The sequence below is a fragment of the Opisthorchis viverrini genome (assembly GCF_000715545.1).
Source record: "Opisthorchis viverrini unplaced genomic scaffold opera_v5_85, whole genome shotgun sequence".
Lineage (NCBI taxonomy): Eukaryota > Metazoa > Platyhelminthes > Trematoda > Opisthorchiida > Opisthorchiidae > Opisthorchis > Opisthorchis viverrini.
The window spans coordinates 655,103-677,300 of record NW_008751740.1 but is presented as its reverse complement, the minus strand read 5'-3'; the positions used below and the strand labels follow the sequence as shown (position 1 = coordinate 677,300).

Genomic DNA, 22,198 nt, shown 5'->3' with positions numbered 1-22,198 from the left:
AAACCGTTGTCGCGTTATAAAATCTGGTCACTTCTGGTCACCAGAGACGAACTAGGGAAACGGAAGTGCTTATAGCAAGAGAACCCATGATTTCAAAAGTGATCCCCGATAATCCACTCAGTAACACCACGGATATGTAGGTGAACAACTCGGAGTTGATTGGTCAACGAATGCTTTGTAGGCGTTTGTCGGTCTCTGCTTCGATGGTTGTTGTCATTTCTTCAACATATACATAAAAGACACATTTATCGTCAACTCGGGGATTTTACCATCTGCTGTCCTTGGGTGTTTAGGTGCAACCTCACCCGCTTTACCGCTTTATTCGAGTAGGATAAGCTTCATCCCAGAAAGCAAGAAGTATAGGTAAAGATGCGGCCACGTGAGCACTTCAGTCAGAACAAGGGCTTAATTAACTTTCTGCAAGAAACACCTCATGACCAGTTTCGCCCTTCTTGGGATTCATCAGGCAGGTGAAGTCCCCTGGTTTCCGTCACCTAATGTTATGCTGGGATCCAAATTGTAAGAAATTCGCGAGCAATACTCATAAACGGAAGTTCCGGATGGGATTCAGTTGAATCTTCCGTTAAAACAGAACCCGTGTGTAAATAAGTTCGCATAAATTTGTCACGAGCTGTACCATCGTTGAACGACCGGGTCTGAGAATTTCAACAGTACGCTCAATATACACACAAAATGGGGTAGAGCAACAGCGATACAAAGAGGATTCAGTCCACCGCACACCTACTAGCGTACAGGACGGCCAGAGGTGCCAGCATAAAGTGAACCCTAAGAACGCAGAACAAATAAAACGACGGTGTAGGGTGTGATCACGATGCGTGGCGTTTACGCATGTGTTGCTTTGGGTAAGAAAGACCGATCCTAGGGGGTGGGGGCTACGGGAGGTGATTTCAATCAAACTCGTTCACCGACAGCTCCTTATCAGTGAATAGCAATCCACAGGAAACATGTCACGTGACCCTGGACTTGTCTGCCTATACGACGGTAGTGGACAACTCCACTAGCTAGCAACAAATGAATTCATCCGCTCTAAGCGAGCGGAAATACTGCACTCAGCTTCTAAAAACACCAAAGTCGTAGTTACTGGAAATTCCAAGTGTCAAAGGATATAAGCTCGTAGGACGAAAAGTGGGTTAACGTAACTAAGTTGTCACAACACAAATGACTTTGTTTGAAGTGCGCGAAAACAACTAACTGGTTACTTGAGTCATCCTACGATATTTTCAATCAATTATCACTATGAATAGCAATATACGGATGCTAAGTTGCCGTACAGACATGGATGTAGGTTGTCTTGAAAAGTGTAAAAGGAAACGGGCGAGTATTTAGGACAAAGGAAAACGGTCGAGAGAAGGCTGTACACGCCTTCGAAACCCACTGAAATATGCACAGCGGAACAGTATGTTCGAGCAAGGTGTCAAAAATGAGACCGAGTAAGCCCAGCACGAGACAGAGAAGCAGCTAAGCAGTGACCGCAAGAGAGATCGGCCATCTGCACGAGACACGAGAATTTCTAGTCTCAGCAAAGGTTCGCATCTCCTCTAGGAGCGTATATGGCTTCCAGAAAAGATCCATGGGAAATGCGGAAAAACACGTCTCAAGGTCAATCGAGGGACTGTGGATGATGATGGCGGGAGCCAGTGTTCAGACAGTTTTTAAGCTGTCAAAGATCAATGTCAAACAGTGGTCTCGGAAGCGAAGTTAGGAAATCATAGTGACCACTCGATAAGCGTTAAGGTTAGCTGTAAACTGTAACAGATAGAAGAACAGGTCACAGGGCCTCTTTCATGGTGCTATTTTCGGAAACTTCGACGCAGCCATTTGTCTCCGGGTGATAATTGCTCTTACTATGACATACGCATACGCACATTCTAACAAAAGTTATCTTGATTGATAACAACGTTCAGAAATAAATAAATGGCGTTCCAAGTTGTACCTCGCGTCTTCCACTGTGGCTAAAGTCTAACTGAAATTATGTTTCATGACAAGTAAGTGGGGCACGTGTTTTGAACACATCCACAGAAACATGACTGCGAGCTTGTGACTGAAACTGATTTCTAGGGTGATTAAACAAGTTTTCGAGGACTTTTGCCATTGGTCGGTCCTGATGAGGATAGTGGCGTGCAGAGGAATGGAGATTCCGATTGGGGTAATTCAAGAACAAGGCACAAACAATCAGCAAACCAAATATGATTTCATCACAGTAAAAAGTTCGGTCTGAAGCAACAAATCGTGGCAAAGAAAACGGCACGAGCTTGGTTGAGGATTACTGAATGGTTACGGAAGTCAAGCATCAGTGTTAAACACTGATTTCATGCTGTCGATGATATGAGGATGACAAATCGTGGCAAAGAAAACGGCACGAGCTTGGTTGAGGATTACTGAATGGTTACGGAAGTCAAGCATCAGTGTTAAACACTGATTTCATGCTGTCGATGATTATGAGGATGATGAACGGTTCATTTAAAAATAGCTTCTGAGAGTCTCCACACTTTGTATAACTTTCACTACCTTGCACACTTATGTTCAACCAAAAGGATCAGCTTCCAGAGAGAGGGGGGAAAGGCAACCCTAGGAGAATCCCCAAAGTCACCGTGGCGGTGACATTCATGTATATATCGACTATCAGCCGTATTCGCTTACCTTTTTGGGGACTGAGAGAACATGGCGTACAAATCGAAATCGATGAGGAACCGTTTTCCTGGATGCTGCCCAGTTTGATCATTTCCATCTTACAAACTTCACATCGATTGCGAATAGGGTTACGTCGTTGGTCGCCACGTTTCGAACTATTCGACCATCCGTGCCTCCATTGTGGTCCGGAAGGACGACTCAAAGGCCAGTGGCGAAACCGCGGACAATCCCAACAGGAAGGCTCAATCTTTCGAATGGGATCAGCAGGTGTGGCCGGGTGGACTAGACCAATGACCATATGAGTTCCGGGCGATGACAAGGTCGCTTTTTTGGCTGACAGTAGTCCATCAGGCCGGGCGACAGATGCATCCACTAAGTCGTCTGAACAATGGGGGGAAACCGATCGCCCTATTTCCCTCAAGTACTCTGCATACAACTGTGACTGAAGCTCACGCTGTTTTAAACGGTACAAATTGCACACAGGATCAGTGGTCTCTGTATTTGGTCCAGTGTCACTAGTTGAAGATAAGGTGGAAGACGAAAGTAGAGCGGAACACCGACATGATGAACAAAGGATGTCCCCATCAGCGTACGGTTCACCGGACACGTGTGAATCCCACTGTGAAGTGTAGTTCACAGCTATGGCCTCTCGAGCTGCAAGATTAACCAGAGACCAGTTGGCACCGAAAACATCGACTGCCGATTTGCGTTGAAGTCGTTGACGGCTATCTAAATAGTTTTGTTGTGGATGGTCTGAGCAACCAGACGAGTCCGGCTGTATCTCCTGATCCGAGCATTCACACTGCGGTTGAAACGGTATGAAACTCTTTGGATAGGTGCCAGCCTCCCGACGTAATTTCAACGCCTCGAACCATGCAGCGATGGCATCTTGGACCAATGAGTGACGGTCGAAAAGGCTAGCCCCAAGTAACTCGTAGGCTGCAATCTTTTCGTGAATACTTATAGCAGACGAATCCGTAGGGCTCGAGGCATCGCTCAGTTCCGACAGGTAATCAACAATCTGTATAACAAAGGCAGAACGATTTGGTGATTGGGATGGAGTGTGGAAACTCAAGGTCCAATGCAACGATGTAAGGCAAAATATTTCATTAGGGGGAGGAAGCGGTGAGGGCAGCTGAGCACACTATCTCCTGTCAAGATGCAACCTATACGGCCTACAGGCGAAGACCACAGCTGAAAGGCCCTAGGTCTTCACAGTTGGATCTAATCGATGAGCTTTTATACTCTTGTGTTTGAGTGCTTTTGTGCCGATACCAAGTACGTCAATCTCTGGATTTTAAAATGTATGTTTCAAGGTCATTGGTCAAACCTAGAATTAAAAGACACACGCAGCTATCTACTTAAATAAATGCCATCAATTTTCTTTCTACTTTATTCACTAGAAAAGTTTGGCAACGACTGAAAAACACGGGGTCTTCATTCAATCAACGCCCACTCCCAGGATAGTCCGAGCCTCAATTTGTCAGGTTGTTCACGTAATTCTGTCGCGGTATTTAGCGTCGATAGGCACCCTCATCAACCGTAAAAATTGGGCAACGGACTAGAAACCTTAATTGACACTCAAAATTGATCTGGTGTGCCAAACTGGAGGGCGGTCTTACTGATTAGTTCTCCGTTTGCACTAAAACTAGGCCAAGTTGATGACCTGCTCGTTTGGTCTGATGAGGCCTTTGTGTCAAGAAGAAAACGCTCCCCAGTTAAAAACGATAGACCATTTACCAAGCCCTTCTGAAACGACATCTTCAGCAAGCCTGTATGGATTCGAACAAGCGCAGTGGATGCACTAACGTGGTAACGATGGTGTTGGTTGAGATATGAGCAACCATGACAGAACTTGAAGGTGACAAGAAAGTTGCCAGAACAAAAAAGTAAGGACTTTTACCTTCTTGAATGCAGCGTTCGCACCAGACATGATAGGAGATTGTCCATACTCGTCTTTGCGCATGATTGCCCGGTGTTCAAGCAGGAATTGGAGACCTTTCAAATTCCCACTTTCTGCACAGTCGTGCAGAGCGGTGTTACCTGAAGCACACCAGAATAAGTTGTGCGGATTACGAAGTAGGTGAAATCGGGGACAAGTAACACATTTCAGTACAGTGGAAGATCAGCAGACTAAGTGGTTAGCGTATGGATCGAGTAGCTGGTGAGACAATAAGGAGTGGTCACTTGCGGACGTGGTTGAAGCAAGCTGATACAGAGCTGGGACTGAACGAAAGTAACCCCGTCATCGATTCAGTTTCTAGCTTCGGTTTAACTGAGGATCACCTGTCTTTAATTTTCTGTCTGAGCGGTCGGACAAATAAGACGTAAACATTTCATCCAAAACCTGGTAGTCACCTGATCGCGTCCTCAGTGCAGAATATTTTGTGAAGCGGTCAGTCACATGACACACTAAGCCAGGTTATGCACGCCTGTGAACGTGTTGAAACCCAAACAGCATGCTTAAGGCCTATGAAAAATAATACGTAACAGTCGAACTTAAATCCTGCTATGTGCGCAAACCAACAGTTGGCCATACGCACCCTGGCAGGTAGTAATGAGTACCGTACACCAATGTAACTTAGAGGGATAACCAAAGTCTTATACTTTAAAGAACAGCTATGCAATAACATCAAAGTCCTGTCTAAGTAGAAAGCGGTGGATGGAACCGCTCTTGACAAGGAGCCAAAAAAAACGAAGGATGAGTACATTCTTGAACGTATAATCCGTCAAAATATCATAAAAAGTTGCGAATTACCAAGCTGCAAGTGGAGCTTTGCTCGANAACGAAGGATGAGTACATTCTTGAACGTATAATCCGTCAAAATATCATAAAAAGTTGCGAATTACCAAGCTGCAAGTGGAGCTTTGCTCGACAGTGCTGTCTGGGAATTTCGGAGGCTCGTGTAATGCACATCAGTCGCTGGAACGCATTTCAGCGACTGAAGTGGATGGAGAACTGAGCTGAGGTATTACCGTTATCACGCCAAAAACGGCGCTCCGTTTGCTCACTCACTATCTGTATAGTAAATACGGTGATGCTAAGACCAAAACATGGAAGTTCACCGGAGCATTTGCAAAGCAAAGCACTACCGCAAAGCTACGATAGATTATTACAAATGCTGATTCCTTGATACTCATAACCTATCTATCTGGGTGAATACTGTCTACCAAAGTGTTGAAATATAGAGCGATCAGTTGCCAGGCAGATCTGGAATTTATCGACGAGGGAAGCAAACTTGGAATATTTCGTTTTCTCATAATTTAAGATATACCGATAAGGGTAGAACCTGCGCGAAAACACAATACGATTGATGGCCATTTAATCCTTGAAGAAGCTAGTCAAAACGGTTAACCAGTTTGGCGAATAAGCAATCCCAACACGAGAGCCAAAATTTCTCATCCGTCGTACTGAATTCCGAGAAGATCCATCTATTTACTAATAGGCCGATTCGTGTATACTAAACAAAGGGACCGGGATTGGCGCACCCCATGTAAGATCACAATTGTTGCAAAAAACCACGAGTTAATGGTAACATTGTGTCCTTGGCTTGCTCGCTTGTTCAACTGTAGAACCCTTCGGTCCCTAACTGCCATGCCACCCGAAGGAAGCACGAGGGCTGGGATACTGCCAGGTTGTCCAAGCCTAGACAGGTTAAGTCGCGAGGCAGAGGTCGGTTTGGAATCACAGAACTTCCGCTTGAACCACTTGGGCCATCTCGCCCCGCTTCCTCAATTAGCCGAGCGGATAATGCTGAGGTTGACAATCTTTTGCTACTAGTCATGGTGACATCACCAGGCGTCACCGTGTCGAGCAATGAGTTAGCGGCCACAAAATTAAGACAAGTTGTCGTTCGTATTGGAAAGAAGGAAATTAGGTAGGAGAATAAAACAGACGCAAATAAGTGTATGGGTAAGGCTGGAGCAAGCCTATTTCACGGTGAACCTCGACATTCCCTGATATTCCGAGGAACGCAGAAGGCAATAGTAAGACAGAAAACTGACAGATTCTCTGGAAGGACCGGAAGAACAGTGAATCCTGTGGGGGGAATTTGAAGCACAACAAACCTATGGATACGGTTCAAAGAAATGGGCTTATATTATAAAAGACTGCTTAAGGTGGTTGGATCATATATTACGCATGCCCACCCACCGGATCTGTTGTTGGCGAAAGGCTCGCAGTGAGAAACGAAGATCACTACGCTCAAAGGAGTGGTTTTTGGTCTTCACACCTTGGTTGGGGTCCGTGTGAGCCTTCTTGAAGGATGTTACAAACCCGGCATGACGCAATGCCTAGCCGGTCTCAATGGCGAATATGCTGTCCCTACCTTGGTTAGGTTGTCCAGATAAAGTTTGCCTGTTATTGCACGACGGACGCATGCTGTGTAAGGTTCGTGAAGGACCTTGGATCAATCCCGTCGAATGAATCTCACTCCGATACGATGCCCAGACGCGTTTATTTTGTTGCTGCTAAAGAGCTGGGCATCTTGTTTTTGGTCGGTCGTCATAGGAACACAAAGCTGTTTATGCAAGGTTCCCACCCTCTTACGTTTCCCCCAATTTACTGGGAGATTTTTCCTTATGAATGTACAGCAGATAAACACCAGTATTCATCACTCAAAGATAACCAATGAAGATACCACGATACGACCAGCGTCACCCCGCTATGAAGGGACCTCACATGCCATAGGGACGTGGTTTATGGGCCAGTAGTACTACCCAATCTGCATAAGAACCGTCTAAGGTCCATCAGACAGAACGCTACTGACCTGCGGCTCACAGCTGGAAATGAAAGAGCTAGGGAAGTGCAGTCAAGCGAATGCCAAACCCGAAGGAGTGACTGGACGAAGCCAATCCAAGAATCAGCGGCCATTTCTACGGTTATGCACTCCACACTCTCCTTGCTACTTTGCAGTCCGTACTTGGTTGTGTGGTTGTGTGTGTTGGAGTGCATACTCCAACAAAAGCCGCACGCTGAGGGCTCCGTTCGTACGCCGACTAACCATCTTCTGGGAAGAATTTATCCTATAGTAAAAAGTGGTGACTTGGATAACACCACTCACTGAATTCCAGACAGCATTTTGTTTTAGGACATCCAACTAATTTGAATAAGTATGAAACAAAACTATTGAGGATACTTGTTCTACCCGCAACCGTACTATCAAATGAACAGTGTCTGAAAAGAATCAAACGCAAGCTCTTCTGTCACGCAGAAGGGATTTCAAACTAACTCACAATACACTTTATTGCATCCGGCAATCACATGTTTCAAACGCTCACCCAACGGACAAAATCACAGCTAGGCACCAACGGAATGTGAACTTCAAGACAACGTTTGTTTGAACGATCCGTGAGAATACCAGCTATGGACAATCACGTGCCCTGCCATATGACCTTGTGAACGCGGAGAAGGCGAATGAAGAAAAATACTGCCTAGCCGAGCGGGAAGTTGAGTAAAAGGACAAGGATTGGGTTATTCCGGTTGTGATATTAATGGCGTGAATGAATGTAACCTGTCTTTAACAAGAATTCTGTTATAAAGTGATGTTACAGCGCGTCTAACTGTCTTAATCTCGTTCATCAGTCGGATACATGGTGAGCGACGTGGCAAAGAACTGTGTGGAATTTTCTAGCTGCCTCTACTTGATCAATACCAATGACCAAGTGCCCGTCTAAAATTCCACCCCGAACGCTCCTCAAATGCCCGGAACACTGAACCATCGATGCCCACTACATAACATTGATTCATATGAATTCAGATGGTTTACTGGCCAACAAAACGTTACGGTGATTCCAACACATAAACACGCTGGTAGGCAGTATGACTTTGCAGGCCCTGCTGCGACAGTGAATCTTTCAATTTGATAGTTACAGCGCGGAAAACGGGAGAAATCCTCGGAGACAGTAAGACAGGTGAACTCACCACTCTCTATGAGAAACACTGACGGACTATGCAGCACAGAATTTTCCAATAATCTGAGGACGCATTTCAATCTCATGGGGACCCCGAGACAGTCCACATAAATGGTTAGACATTGTCAGACATGGCCCAGTCGCGCCCTCAATGGCGCTCATGCATCCAAGCTATTGCCTTCAATGCATAGCTCCCTCCCCAATCCCCCCACATGACAGCCCACTGAGAGTGCTGGATTTATGCACCAATTTATCATCTCCCGCCTGCAATGCACAGCTACCTACCCCCTACCCCCAAATCATCGGTGAACGAAACTGCAGAAACTAAAACCCTTGTACGACGAATACGCGGTTATTACACCTGACAATGATGATGTAAAATACTTCTAGATAACACGACTGGTCTGTCGTTTCGAAGACAGGATCAATGAGCTCGTAATTGTGTTCTACCAATGCTGTAGTAGTCCATACAAAGTCGGTCATTTTCACTCTCAATAGCTGGTGGAAATACCAAACGCCGAAAGCGGAGCAGCCAGATGAACTCAGCAGTCCATTTCAGGGAGTGAAGCACGGGAAAAAGAAACGAGACGATGTCATATTTTCACTCACCTTTTGCACTTCGACGATTCACACGAGCCTTTTTACTGAGCAAGAACTCGACAATACGGTCGTGTCTACGGTAACAGCTGATCATAAGACATGTGTGGCCATGTCGATTTGGGATTTCCACGTTGGCTCCGTGGTCAACCAGGAATCTCACGACCTAGAAATAAATTGGACTGCAGTTGAGTAGAGAAAAACGGTAGACAGGAACGATAAGAAAAGGCGGGTGAAAAGTTAGTCAAAATAGAGTCGTCCTTGAAGGCCAACCATAGTCGACATCCATCAAACATAGAGATGAGTAACTGGGTCACAAATGAGAACTAAAAATGAACGACAATATGGGAAAGCTGGAGCAATTTAGTGACCGGCTTAGCCATACTGGTCAGCTATCAGTTCATATCCAAGTATCAATGATCCAACTGCAACACGTCTACTTTGCCTAGCTGCCATGCTGCCCGAAGGAAGCACAAAAGCTAACACACTGTCAGGTTGCTCAAGCCCGGACAGGATCCAAGTATCAATCACCAAAAGTCATCGGAGTTTAGTTTCAATTCAGCGGATTCTTAGTTACTTGCTCGACTTTTAGTTGCACGTATTCTAATGATTTGAAGTCCCCTTCGAAGTTGTGCATTATCCACCCGAATATGGATGGTTGTCAAGCACGGTTACTAGCACCCCACCACGCTGGAAAACATGCTATCACAAACGCTCAGTTGTTAGAGCGTGAATTTACTGACCGCAAGGTTCGTGGTTCGAACCCGACCTCTACCTCTCGACTTCCCCTGTTTAGGCTTGGGCAACCTGGCAGTCCCCCAGCCTTCGTGCTTCCTTCGGGTGGCATGGCCGGTAGGCATCGAAAGGGTGTTACAGCTGAACGAGTTAGAGAGAGAGAGTAGTCACAACAACCCACCGCATCCCGGGGGTAATCGCGGGGTTGCGACCGAAAGGCTCGAACAGAATTAACAAGATTCCCTTCTCTAGTCTTCTCCGGAGTACAAGACCTCTCGGTTAGTCACTGAGGACGGCAATCTAAGGACACTATAAATGAAACCAAGCGAACGGAATACGAGGTCAAAAAAATGGGTTGAAGAGGGTAAGCTTGAAAGTTTACTAAAGCTCATATAGAGAACACATGAAGTGAAAGCAATAACATGGTTCAAAGCTGACTGCCCGTCGAAAGTGACGAGGCCTGGGAGCAAAATACCTCTCCCGCGGAAATCCGGTATTGCTTTCGGTGAGTAAACAAAAATGTTAGACAGTTATATAGGAACCACGTCATACGATTCGGCCACGGCCTTCAACCGAGTTTAGACGGCAGGAAAATGATCGCTTACCTGTTCGTGCCCGTCGAAACATGCGGCACGTAAAGCAGTTGAATTGGTGATCGTGGTGCGATTGACGTCTGCACCTCGAGAGACCAGGAGCTCTACAACCGCCAGATGGCCTGCCGCAGCAGCACACCACAACGGAGGCACACCTTCGACTTGCTCACTTTCGAATTCGACCACGCCGACCTGTTGGACAAGGAGACAAGGGACAGAAAGCACTTTAAGTGCGAATAGGCGCGATTAGAAGGTAACAGGTAGGCAAAAAAATCTGACTGGACACTCCTTCCAAAGAAAATTATTTTGTGGCGATCAAAACTAGGTCGAACTCTACAAAAACAAAAACATAAAACATTACAGGTCTAGTGGCTGAGTTAGACCTATGTGAAGTCCAAACTGTCGATTTTGAGCCGCGTTCGACGGGATGTATACCAAACTCATTCCATAGCGACAAAATACATAAATATCATGCATGAACTACGATCCAATACCACCTGGATTAAGCAGCACTGTTGATGAGTTATCCCAAATTTATAAAGCTAAGGGAAACGAACGTAGGCAACCACGAGTGGTGAGTACCAGGCAACCGTGCAACCATGGATGAGCAACTAGGGGTAACAGAGAGATCATATTGTTGGGCCAAAACCACTAACCCACCACTACGCTCCCCAATAACGCACCGACGACGTCACCTCGATTGGTGATGAAACGTTTGCAATCAAATTGCCCAGCTCAGCGAACAAGCCAACGATCACCTACGCTACCCGGGCTACAAACATTTTCCTCTATAGTAAAAGACCGTTTTGTCAACACATATACCTCTGATCAATGAGGGTACGGTAGAGGTTGATTAGCTTAGCAGACTACTTGGCTGTACAGTTGCCAGATATGGAAGGACACCAAGTTAATGCCTATTAAGTCAAGGCTGAAAGAGCCCATTAGTTGGCATATGAGCAATCGGCAGAGAGGCCCGTGGTTACAGCCTACAAATGACAGTACACATAGTGTTGCTTGGACAAGGAACACCCGAAAATACCAGCTCATTTGTTTCCTTCGAATTTCAAGCAAACTATACATAAAAACACGGTAGCAGCTTGAGGTAGATCGGTGACAAAGCCGCGAGGTTACTGACCGAAATCCTACCTCGACATCTCGACTGCCTTCGTTAAGCTTGGGCAACCTGACAGTATATCAGCCCTGGTGTTTCCATTGAGTGGTGTGGCAGCTGAGCACCGAAAGGGTATAACAGCTGCACGATTTTATGTTAAACATTAATACGGGGTAGCGCCTGACGTTGCTCCAGGGACAACCGATCATCTGTGGGTAGTCACGTGATTTAGCCAGACGGCAAAAGATAAAAGTAGGAGCTACCAAAAATACGAGCCTGTAGTCGAGTAAGGCAGGCGACTTCAAACGCTAGGGCTTGGTAATTAACGGACTATCTATAAGGACTAGGAAACACTTGGGAATGCTTGTTCGACAGACCACCTGGTGAGTCATGTTGTCAAGCCCAATCTACATAGGGAGTTCAGGCACAAGTCTTGACTGTGCCATCATCGTATTGCGTCCGCTCAACATTTCGGATACTTCCGTATAGGGATGGTCTAACACACCTAGTACTTCTATATATACCACAATTAACCAGCCAAGTGGAGGAAAAGCATATTACAGAGTAAGAAGCAAACGGACTAAACGCAATGGAGAACGGTCGAACAACGAAACTCAGATCCCAAATTGACCAACCAAACTACGTGCAGACCATCTCGCGGCTCTTTAAAGAATAACTGCAAGCATATAAATAAAGTAGCATATAAGTACATATAAGTATGTACAAGCAAAGGCAGAAGAGAGGGAATCTATTCACCCAACCCTGTACCAACGATACCTCCTCGAGTGGTGACGAAACGTTTGCAGTCCATCTGCCGAGTTTGACGAACAGACCAAAAACCAGACAGCGAATCCGAGCGTACTTATATTCCTCAACACTGACTTGGGCGCTTCACAGTCTCCAGTCGTATCCCAACAATTTTAATCAACATATTGCGATCCATGGAAGTAGGATGATATGAAAGCAACCTGGATCATTCAGCTCACAAATGGATCTTCACGTTAAGCGGTATGGCATGAAGCCTGAGTCCTGCAAGCCAATGTGTCACCGTCTGAAACCTGCAGGACCACTAAGTGGAGAATGAACGCGTACGTCCAGTATATCCCAGATTCAGTATGAGGCATCAATTACAACAGTAGACGCTGAATATTGTCTTTAGTACAGTGGATAAGGTGAAAATATGAGCCCTTTACAATAGAGAATTCAATATCTAAGTGAAAGTAAACTATGTTGAGAAGCCAAGAAGCACCGTAAAGCTGTTCACCTATGCAAAGAGTCAGCGGCGCGCATCCGAAAAACGTCTAGGGAAGGCTCCAAACGCGGCCTTCGGTCAGTACGGCCACAAGAAGCTGACCAGCACTGACTAACTCATACTTATACGTGATAAAGCGGAATTTTTGAGTAAAGCGGTGGACAAACGGAGCCGAATTCGTCTGTACAATTAACCCCACCACAATCCGTAATGTTGTGGTGAAACCAACGGATGTCAGCAGTCCATTAAGACAGATAATGCTTCAAGAGACGAACGGCTGCAAACAACCCTCATCGACGAAGACCGGAGAGCCTGAGGTGACCTTGCCCCATCCGTACACCGGGCTAGGTAGTAGGGATTTGTATGTATGTCGAATACGAAGGAATTAAATTTATTCTGATACCCTGCTCAGAGTAGCTAATTCAGGACTTGTATGGAGTTGCTACCCAAGTGAAACAAACGGCCACAGGAAGTCCACCCTACGCGGAAGCGTAATGCATCGGCATACCGCTTCAAACGGAGAGGCGAACGAGAAACCAAAACAGAAGTTGATGGGCGCCAAAGGCCATATTTACAAGGTTGCACTGACTGCCTCGTATGGAAGTCAGATTAATTCCGGTGACAGACGGTCAGAACAGCGCTTAAAGTCTCGACAACCGACATCCCGCAAAGATACCCAGAGCTCGTGGACACTCAAGGGTTTAAAAATATATGACCAAAAGGTCGGTATTTGGTTGCAAAATGTCTAATGGAGGACGGTCGAGCACCACACTACAGCACGTTTGTCGTGTGTTACGGAAGAGCAATCACCCAGCAAGTGTTGTTTTCCGTGCTCCATTCACGGGTACATGCATACGCCTTAACAATCCATGACATGGGTTCAAATAGAGTGTTGAGATCATCCACAACAAATACACGTAGGCGAAATTCGTCGTTTGTCATGTGATTTCCTGCCACAGGCGAACATAGCAACGATGGAAAAGCGAATAGTGGAAGATATCTTAAGCTCAAGTAAGCCAGGTTCCAACCGCATAACATAAACGCACGCGTGGAAGCGCTGTATAAGCGCCCCTGCAACTTTGCTGTCAGTACCGATGTCGTATCTCCCTAATACTACCTTTCAAAGGCCACGAAATGGACGAACTTTACCGGAAGAAGTTGTTGTCAGACGGACATACAAAGGCATCCAGGAATGACCCACAAAAGTACCAACCGATGCACATCAATTCAGCGCTGAGCAAAGTGACAGGAATACACCTAAGCCTAATTTGCTGATTGGATTAAAAAGTGGGAAACTCCAACCACACATCGCGCCATCGCTCCCGCCGTATACCTAGCAAGATCCACAAGACCCTCATATATCATCATCACCGACAGCGCGACAGCAGTGTTCAACGCCGATGCTTCGCTGTCGTACCATAATGATGTATTTGAAAGCCATATTCAGAAGATAAGAATAAAGTAACGAGCTAGTTTTCCCTGAGGACTGTCCACAGTCATATTATTATTATACTTGAAATTTGAATTGTCCTGTCTTACCAGAAGCAGTGCTTCCTAAGTTGTTCAAGAATATACCGCCGTTATCAGTAGTAACACTAGAATCTTCTGGCCGACTCTACTTTTCTAATCAACATCAACGTTTCAGTTGAACGCGCTCATCATCATCATCAATCCTCGACAGTATATCAGTGTTCAACACCGATAATTCACTGCCGTACAACCATGATTTATCTGAAGGCCTTATTGTAAAGAAAAGAATAAAGGTGGACGGGGAAGGGAATTAGTGCTGGCTTAGTACAGTCACTCCGAGATGCCTACACCTCCAGACATTCACCAAGGTTATCTGGATAGAAACTGACAACAAGAACGCCACTGACATCAGTTGACAGCCATATCTTTTAGTGTCTCCAACCAGGCGCAGAGGTGATCACATGGTCCGCATCCTGGAAGACGAGTAGCACCGACAGCACCCAAGCGTTTCGTAATCCCCTTCATACTCCTGTGAAGTCAAGGGTTGGCCACATGTCTGCTTCTGTCACTCTGAGTTGGGTATGGAAAATAGAACTCTCTTCGGCAAACGATGGTTCGGTATACGCAACACATGTCACAACCAACGCAGCTTCTGATGTTGGACACATTTCTCAAAGGAAGTATCCGTCGCACAACACTTGCTTCCTATCTGCCTCGTTACGAATATATTCACACCAACCGCACGAGCTATAGTTCTGAGGCGACGATTGTCGAACACCTGAAGACGTCTCAGCTCCGCTGCTTGAGCGGGTCAAGTCTCACAGCTATACAAGACAGCTTGATACACACGTCGCTTGAGATTTAGGGATATACCACATCGACCCCATAGGTACCCCGAACTAACAAACGCGATCCGAGTCTTGCAAACTGGTGCATTAACCTCAGCTGTCACACTACATTCAGAACCGATGTAACTTGCCAGTTACTTGAAGCGCTCCACAAGTTTGGGTGTATCCCCGTGAAATATAAGTGGCGTGCTCACCTACTGCATGTCCAGGAGAATGACCTTACCTTTATGGGTGGAAAGAGCATACCAAAGGACGGGATGACTTTAGTCATTTCAACCGAAAACACGTGCGCCTTCTCTCCGAAGACGAGAGTGATATCGTCTATATATTCCAAACCGACAATGTTTTCGTCACAGGCTATTTGAACACTAGAGTTTTTGAGATCTTTCAGCGTTCGTCTCATTATTTCATCGATCACATAGTCAAAAAGGAATGGAGAAAATGGGCATCCCTGATGGCCACCGCTTATGTACGGAAGCTTTTGGAGAGCTTTTTGAATACTCTCAAACGTCCAGAAGTCTGAGGATACAAAGAACGTATTGTGCTCACAAACATCCGGGGCATTCCTTGATGGGAAAGCGTGTCAAGGAGAACAGATCTATCAACCGACTCAAAAATCCAGGAATATCCAATTTTTGGGTCATTTGTACGTATGCCGTGGTTTATCACCTAACGGAGTGCGAAGATTTGGACAACGCAACCCCTACCAGACCGGAATCTTGCTTGCCGCTTTCGCGTCAGTGTTTCACGAACCATCACAAGGCGACGAAGCACAAGTGACGCTAGCAGGCTCTTCATATATCAAAGCTTTCATTGCACATGGCTAATTTAAGTCACCACATGGGGGTTGTTTCGACAGGAGGCCCACGTCGCCGGACCAAGTGAACGGGACGATCTCTGTACCGTTGGGTTCGCATGTCTCCATCACTTAATTCCCGAGGTACCTGCTGATTCATCAGACACTCGGAGTCGCCTCCCAGAAATGCTACCCTATTGCTTCTTCCTCAATAAGGGACAGGGAAACAGACAGCGTGTAACGGTAACTAATGTGACTGGCCTCTCAAGCCACCCTTTGTATATCACTGACCGTACCATTTGAGTACGCTATCCCGTTGACGTTGGGGTAGAGGTAGCATTAGTCCCTCGGACTATATGATAGCTGACATGTCCACATCGAGCCTGTGAACAGCAAATGACAGCACCATCGACATGCACGGCAAGCGTTAGCTTTCCATAGACTTTCAGCTTCGAAGTCCATTACGGCGGGTGTTTCTCATCAAGCATGCACCACTGACGTCGACTTTCTTCGCCCACCGTCCTCCTCGCAGACAACAAACAGCACCGGCTCGTGGATGCCTGTATAGAGATCATTATCCGTCAGTCAGCTTTTCAGTCACAAACCATGTTCCGTTGACTGAGGAGAAGAGAATAAGGAAATTAGTCGTGCATTAAAGTCAACGACACAGACGACGTTCAATGGCTCAGTTTGTCCGGAATGGTAGGGAGTGAGAGTATACAGACCGTCACGGCCTGCATTTTGGCCCACAGAGCTCCAATCGCTCCAGCGCACTTCAAACCGACGTCCTCGAGCGATACTTCGCCGTTCACTAAGGTTGTCACAATCCTCAGCGGCCCTGAGCCATCACGAGCGATACACAGTGCCACATCGAAACAAAAGACCCACCAATCTTCGTAAAAGCAAACCACATTCTTCATCAAGTGACTGAGAACCCGGGCTAACGTGAATTCGGGCACATAGTCGTCGATTTCCTGAGGTGCCGTATCGAGCAAAATAATTCCCGCATATTGGAGAATGAAGTTCCAGCTATTATTGTGTTGGAATATTGGTAGCTCGGGTATATTCATCAGCAATTGATCAGGTATGAAGGAGATCACGACACGCTTGGGTGCTGTCGGTGCTACTCGTCTTCCAGGATGCGGACCGCGTGATCCTCACTGTGCCTGGTTGGGGACACTAAAAGATATGGCTGTCAACTGATGTCAGTGGCGTTCTTGTTGTCAGTTTCCATCCAGATGACCTTGGTGAATGTCTGGAGGTGTAGGCATCTCGGAGTGACTGTACTAAGCCAGCACTAATTCCCTTCCCCGTCCACCTTTATTCTTTTCTTTACAATAAGGCCTTCAGATAAATCATGGTTGTACGGCAGTGAATTATCGGTGTTGAACACTGATATCATGCTGTCGTTGATGATGATGATGATGATGATGATGATGATGATGATGACTGTTCGTCGAGCTTGGCTTTCCTTTCTCTACAACCTCTGACGCGGTCTGCCGTTTCAAAGGGATGGTAGGCCACTGTCGCCGTTCTAATTCGGATTGTACTGCTCTTGTTAGCCCGCCTAAGCAGCTGACTAGAGGTCAAACGAACGATGATGTCGACCATTCGCCGAATGTATGGTGTGCTTCTCAGGCAGTTAAAGAAGCGCTGGTTTCGGTCATTGGAGACACTAAAAGATATGGCTGTCAACTGATGTCAGTGGCGTTCTTGTTGTCAGTTTCTATCCAGATAACCTTGGTGAATGTCTGGAGGTGTAGGCATCTCGGAGTGACTGTACTAAGCCAGCACTAATTCCCTTCCCCGTCCACCTTTATTCTTTTCTTTACAATAAGGCCTTCAGATAAATCATGGTTGTACGGCAGTGAATTATCGGTGTTGAACACTGATATCATGCTGTCGTTGATGATGATGATGATGATGATGATGATGATGATGATGACTGTTCGTCGAGCTTGGCTTTCCTTTCTCTACAACCTCTGACGCGGTCTGCCGTTTCAAAGGGATGGTAGGCCACTGTCGCCGTTCTAATTCGGATTGTACTGCTCTTGTTAGCCCGCCTAAGCAGCTGACTAGAGGTCAAACGAACGATGATGTCGACCATTCGCCGAATGTATGGTGTGCTTCTCAGGCAGTTAAAGAAGCGCTGGTTTCGGTCACACTGTTCTGTCCATTCGAGACCACCGGCCCGCTTAGCACTGCCGAAGAAGCGTCCAGTTCAGCCGTCGGAGCTTTCCTACAGGAACCGACTCAGGTATGCGGAAACCTTTTGCTTCCTCTTCCAGATGCTCACCACCACCGGAAGCGCGTTACATCACGTTCGGATATGAACTCTTGACGATCTGTTCTGCTATCCAGCACTTTGAGTATGCACTGGAGGGCCAAGCATTCGTGGTCTTCAATGATAACAAGCCCATGGTGTCCGCGTTTCGAAACCACTCGAAACGCTACCCTTCTCAGAGCTTCGAAACTCTAGCACTGTGAAACCATTCCCCACAACCGACAAGGATGTGGCAGTTGTTCCTTCATGTCAGTCGTCGTTCTTGACCTAGTTTCCATGGCCACGTGACGGGTTTTCGTGGCTCCCATGGTACTGCCGAAGCCAACATCCGAGGCACAACCAGGATGACACCGATTCAGTGTTTCTGATTCGGTATACAGAGAAATACCTGTGTGGGTCTACCCGCGCTTGGCTTGCCAATAAGCTAAAATTCGAGATCAGCTGGTCGTTTTCCACGTTTGTGCTCCCGTTTGGCCCACATCCATATGGATTTAGTGTGCGCCTTACCCCCATCCAACGGCACGATCTACTTGTTGACCATCAATGACTGATATGTAGTATGACCTGGAGCCAAACCTATAACAAACGTTAGCGCAGAGACTATTATCCGAACCTTTACCGAACGTCGGTCTCCGCGTACGGCTACCCGGCGACGATCAAGGCCGACAGAGGTTCGCGGTTCAAGAATGCCCGATTCTCAAAGACTTAGTACATTGGAATGCCATCGCACCCACACTAAGACCTACCATCCCTAGGTAAACAGCAAGATTTCGTAAAAGAAACAATCCTTCAGCTGTGACAGCCTTCCGACGCCTAGCTGCCACACCACAAGGCCGTCGATACTGGCAGATTGGCCGAGCCTAGACAGAAGCAGTCAAAATGCCGGGTCGAGCCCCAATCTCGGACCTCCTGGTCTGTAATTTCGCGCTTAAACTGGACCACCTTATCACCAACTTAAAACGTCGATCAGTGCCGTTGACGCTACCCATTGGACTGGTATCAATCCCAGAAATATTTTCCGCAAGTACCCAGCGCCGAAAAACTCTATGATCAACTGTTGTATCCACAAGGGGACTGCTCCGTCTCTGTCTATACGATGTTCCTACGATGCTTCGTTAGCGAAGCATTTTGCTGCCAGATTATCGTCCCCGTCCCAATGACACCCGACCGTCAATCGCAATGTTTTTGTTCCCCAAGTCCTAGGTACATGCATTCACATTTTTGTACGCGTTGCTGGAACAAAGAAACCACCATAGCGTCCAACGTAAAGAAAATTTTCATCACGGAGCGTTGTGGGTGACGCAGGACTGTCAACATTGGTAGGCTAAAACGAGTGCACCTTGAAGGGCCTGAATTTCCAAATAGATCTGCGTCCACTTCCACATTGTCGTTAACTTTTCCAGTTTCGAAATTGGTACAATCGGTGCTTCATTCGATCTCAGCCCCGGATCGGCACTCAGTCGGGGCAACATGCCCGCTGGCTCCAGTGAATCAGCCAAAACACTGCCTTGTATAGTTTATTCTACTCACTGGTTGTAACAACCAAAATTCCAAGTCTTGTCCGTCTCACATAGCTGACTGCATTGTTGCTTATATACAGTAAAGATACTTTCTTACTGTTTATTTTTCGAGTTTTTCACCCTCCTGCCAAACTTCTCTGCTGTTCTACGTACGGAAAACAGTTCAAATCTGGCCGGAGGTATCTGTCATTTGTCTAAACAAATACTCGCCCTTCCATTGTGATTGTTGACACACCCGGACAGAGCCAAAAAGTCAAAGGGCAACTCTATAGTGCAGCAGCATCTAATGCTTACGCATACACCACTTCAGGTCAACCTGTTTTCATACTGGGTGGTCCGCACACTACCGGCCTGCCTGCATGGTGTGAACAACCAAATAAGCTAAAAGGTCATCAGGTAGTCATTTCCCGGTGCATGACGTATCAAGTCCCCTCCTAGGGCCTCCCCCAACTATCGAAGAGCCTCTCAACCTGGAACCCGAAGAGTTTTTGGCGCCTCAGACCTGACAGACCTTACTGTCTGTCAGTGTTACCACGATGAGTGAGCACATGAGTGGAGTCACGATAAATGTAGCTATGTTTCCCAGAGATGTCGACTAAATACACCTCCGTATCACGGCCGTACTAGCGCCCCTTTTGAAAACTCGATGTGATCGCTGTGATAAATACGTTGGCTGAAGCTTGTCCTACTTTTGCATTAAGTTGCGAATGGCATGACGCAAATACGGTGGTCCGAAAACTCCGTAACTGATACCACCATGTACGGCCCCTTATTCTTTCTTTTAAGGGGGATTCGACTACCGACAAATTCACCAGCTCAACACGCCTAAATACCGATGTTCGCCGACTTAACCTGCACACCCGCAAAATACAGATAAACTGTGAGCATTGCTGTTTATGAACTCAAGTGAACACATGGAATCGTTCAGCTGTAACACCCTTTTGGTCCTAGCTGCCCATACAACCCAAAGGTTGCCTGAGGGCTAGGATACCGCCAGGTTGTCCAAGCCTAGACAAGGTAAGTCGAGATGCAGAATTCGGGTTAGAATCTTCCGTTCAGCAAATTCGCGCTCTAACCTGCATATGGTATCACTAACGTATAGCCCAGCATTTTTCTGAGTATGGAACACTGCCCAAAGTGGCTGAACCTGGGAGGCAGACAGAATCCAGAATTCCGAAGGCGAAATAGGGCACACCATTAATCAGGACACTGTATTTCAGACCAGGTAAGAACTGACAAAAAAATCATCCAAAGCGAAATCTCGGACTTATAGAGGCCACTGCCATATGGCAACACAGTCAGAATTCGACTGCTCACTCCCAAACTTTGTGCATAGAAGGGATTCATCCAATCTCACCCACGAAAATGGTTTTGCTCGGCTTTCGTCTGACAATACCGCACCACACGAATATCACTATCACAACAACCTTTTGATTCTTCATTTTTTGACCTATGAGGTGCTCACTGAATAAAATTGTCACCTCATGTTGGTTGATATGCACTGCAATTGTTTCTAAGTGCTTGCTTCGGCTACATTCTGTATTTTACCCAGATGTAACGGCCTTATTGTGCAATCCCCGGTGACTCACACGGTTTCTGTACGCACGCACTGTGAGCGTTGTCGACAAACCAGTGATGCCTAAAGCGCCACCCAGCGACTGTACAGTCGCAAATGAGGTATTTATCGTGCAGGTCCTAGTTGTATAGAACGAACCAATTGTTTGCGAGGTTGTAGTGACAGCATCAGCCCCCCGAGACCATACCTCCCACGCAACTTAGACAGTTAGCTCTTGCGTGAACTTAGACCTAACGAATACCGATTCCCATACCTTAGTCTGAAGGCATTATTGTGGCGGGTTCACTTTTATTCACTTTATTACCATATATAACCTACGACGGCTAGGTGACTCACTGAAAACAAGCGATCGTCTAGCTCACCATTTTCCAGAAGTGAAATCAATACATGAATATTAAGACTCGTGCATTTGTCATTAAAAATCAAAACACACTCACCTGTTCTACATCGGCACCGCAAACATCAATGAGGTATTCTGCAACCTCCCGGTGACCTGAATTTCAGATATCTCAGTCAGCAAAGTCAACATACCATTCCGACATGCAGCAATCAGGCAAGTTTGACCACCGGGGAAGTTGTTGTGAATAACTTGGTCAAGGATAGGTGCGTAACTCTTCAAAGAGTCCAGGTCACCAGAAGTGCAATAATTTAGTATGTTTTGGTCGATTGAACAATTAACATGAACGGGTGTTACATTTGCCATCACGTAATCTAGGGCTGCAGGATCGGAAAAAGTACTCCCCGCAGTGAGCGGGCGCACGCTATGTGATGACACGGCGCACTCGGGTTACTGCGCTGTCATTGGCCAACGAGTGTGACTGGCTCACGGATTTTCACGGATTCACGGATTG

The 22,198-nt window shown here is 46.5% G+C and overlaps 2 protein-coding genes across 2 annotated transcripts in view; one reads left to right on the top strand and one right to left on the bottom strand.

Moving 5' to 3' along the window:
* Window positions 1-22,198, bottom strand: part of T265_04834 (hypothetical protein) — a gene marked incomplete at both ends in the record, with an annotated part of 120,963 nt that overhangs the window by 70,554 nt on the left and 28,211 nt on the right. Inside the window, 9 exons of the mRNA XM_009169680.1 lie at window positions 2,662-3,673; window positions 4,556-4,695; window positions 9,175-9,328; window positions 10,503-10,682; window positions 15,395-15,690; window positions 16,573-16,805; window positions 16,856-16,941; window positions 21,785-21,840; window positions 21,879-22,058. The remainder of the gene's footprint in view (window positions 1-2,661; window positions 3,674-4,555; window positions 4,696-9,174; window positions 9,329-10,502; window positions 10,683-15,394; window positions 15,691-16,572; window positions 16,806-16,855; window positions 16,942-21,784; window positions 21,841-21,878; window positions 22,059-22,198) is intronic.
* T265_04835 (hypothetical protein) lies at window positions 13,348-13,602 on the top strand (the record flags this gene model as incomplete). The annotated part of the gene is made up of 1 exon (XM_009169681.1): window positions 13,348-13,602. The coding sequence occupies one exon, from the start codon at window positions 13,348-13,350 to the stop codon at window positions 13,600-13,602; it is 255 nt and encodes an 84-aa protein (XP_009167945.1).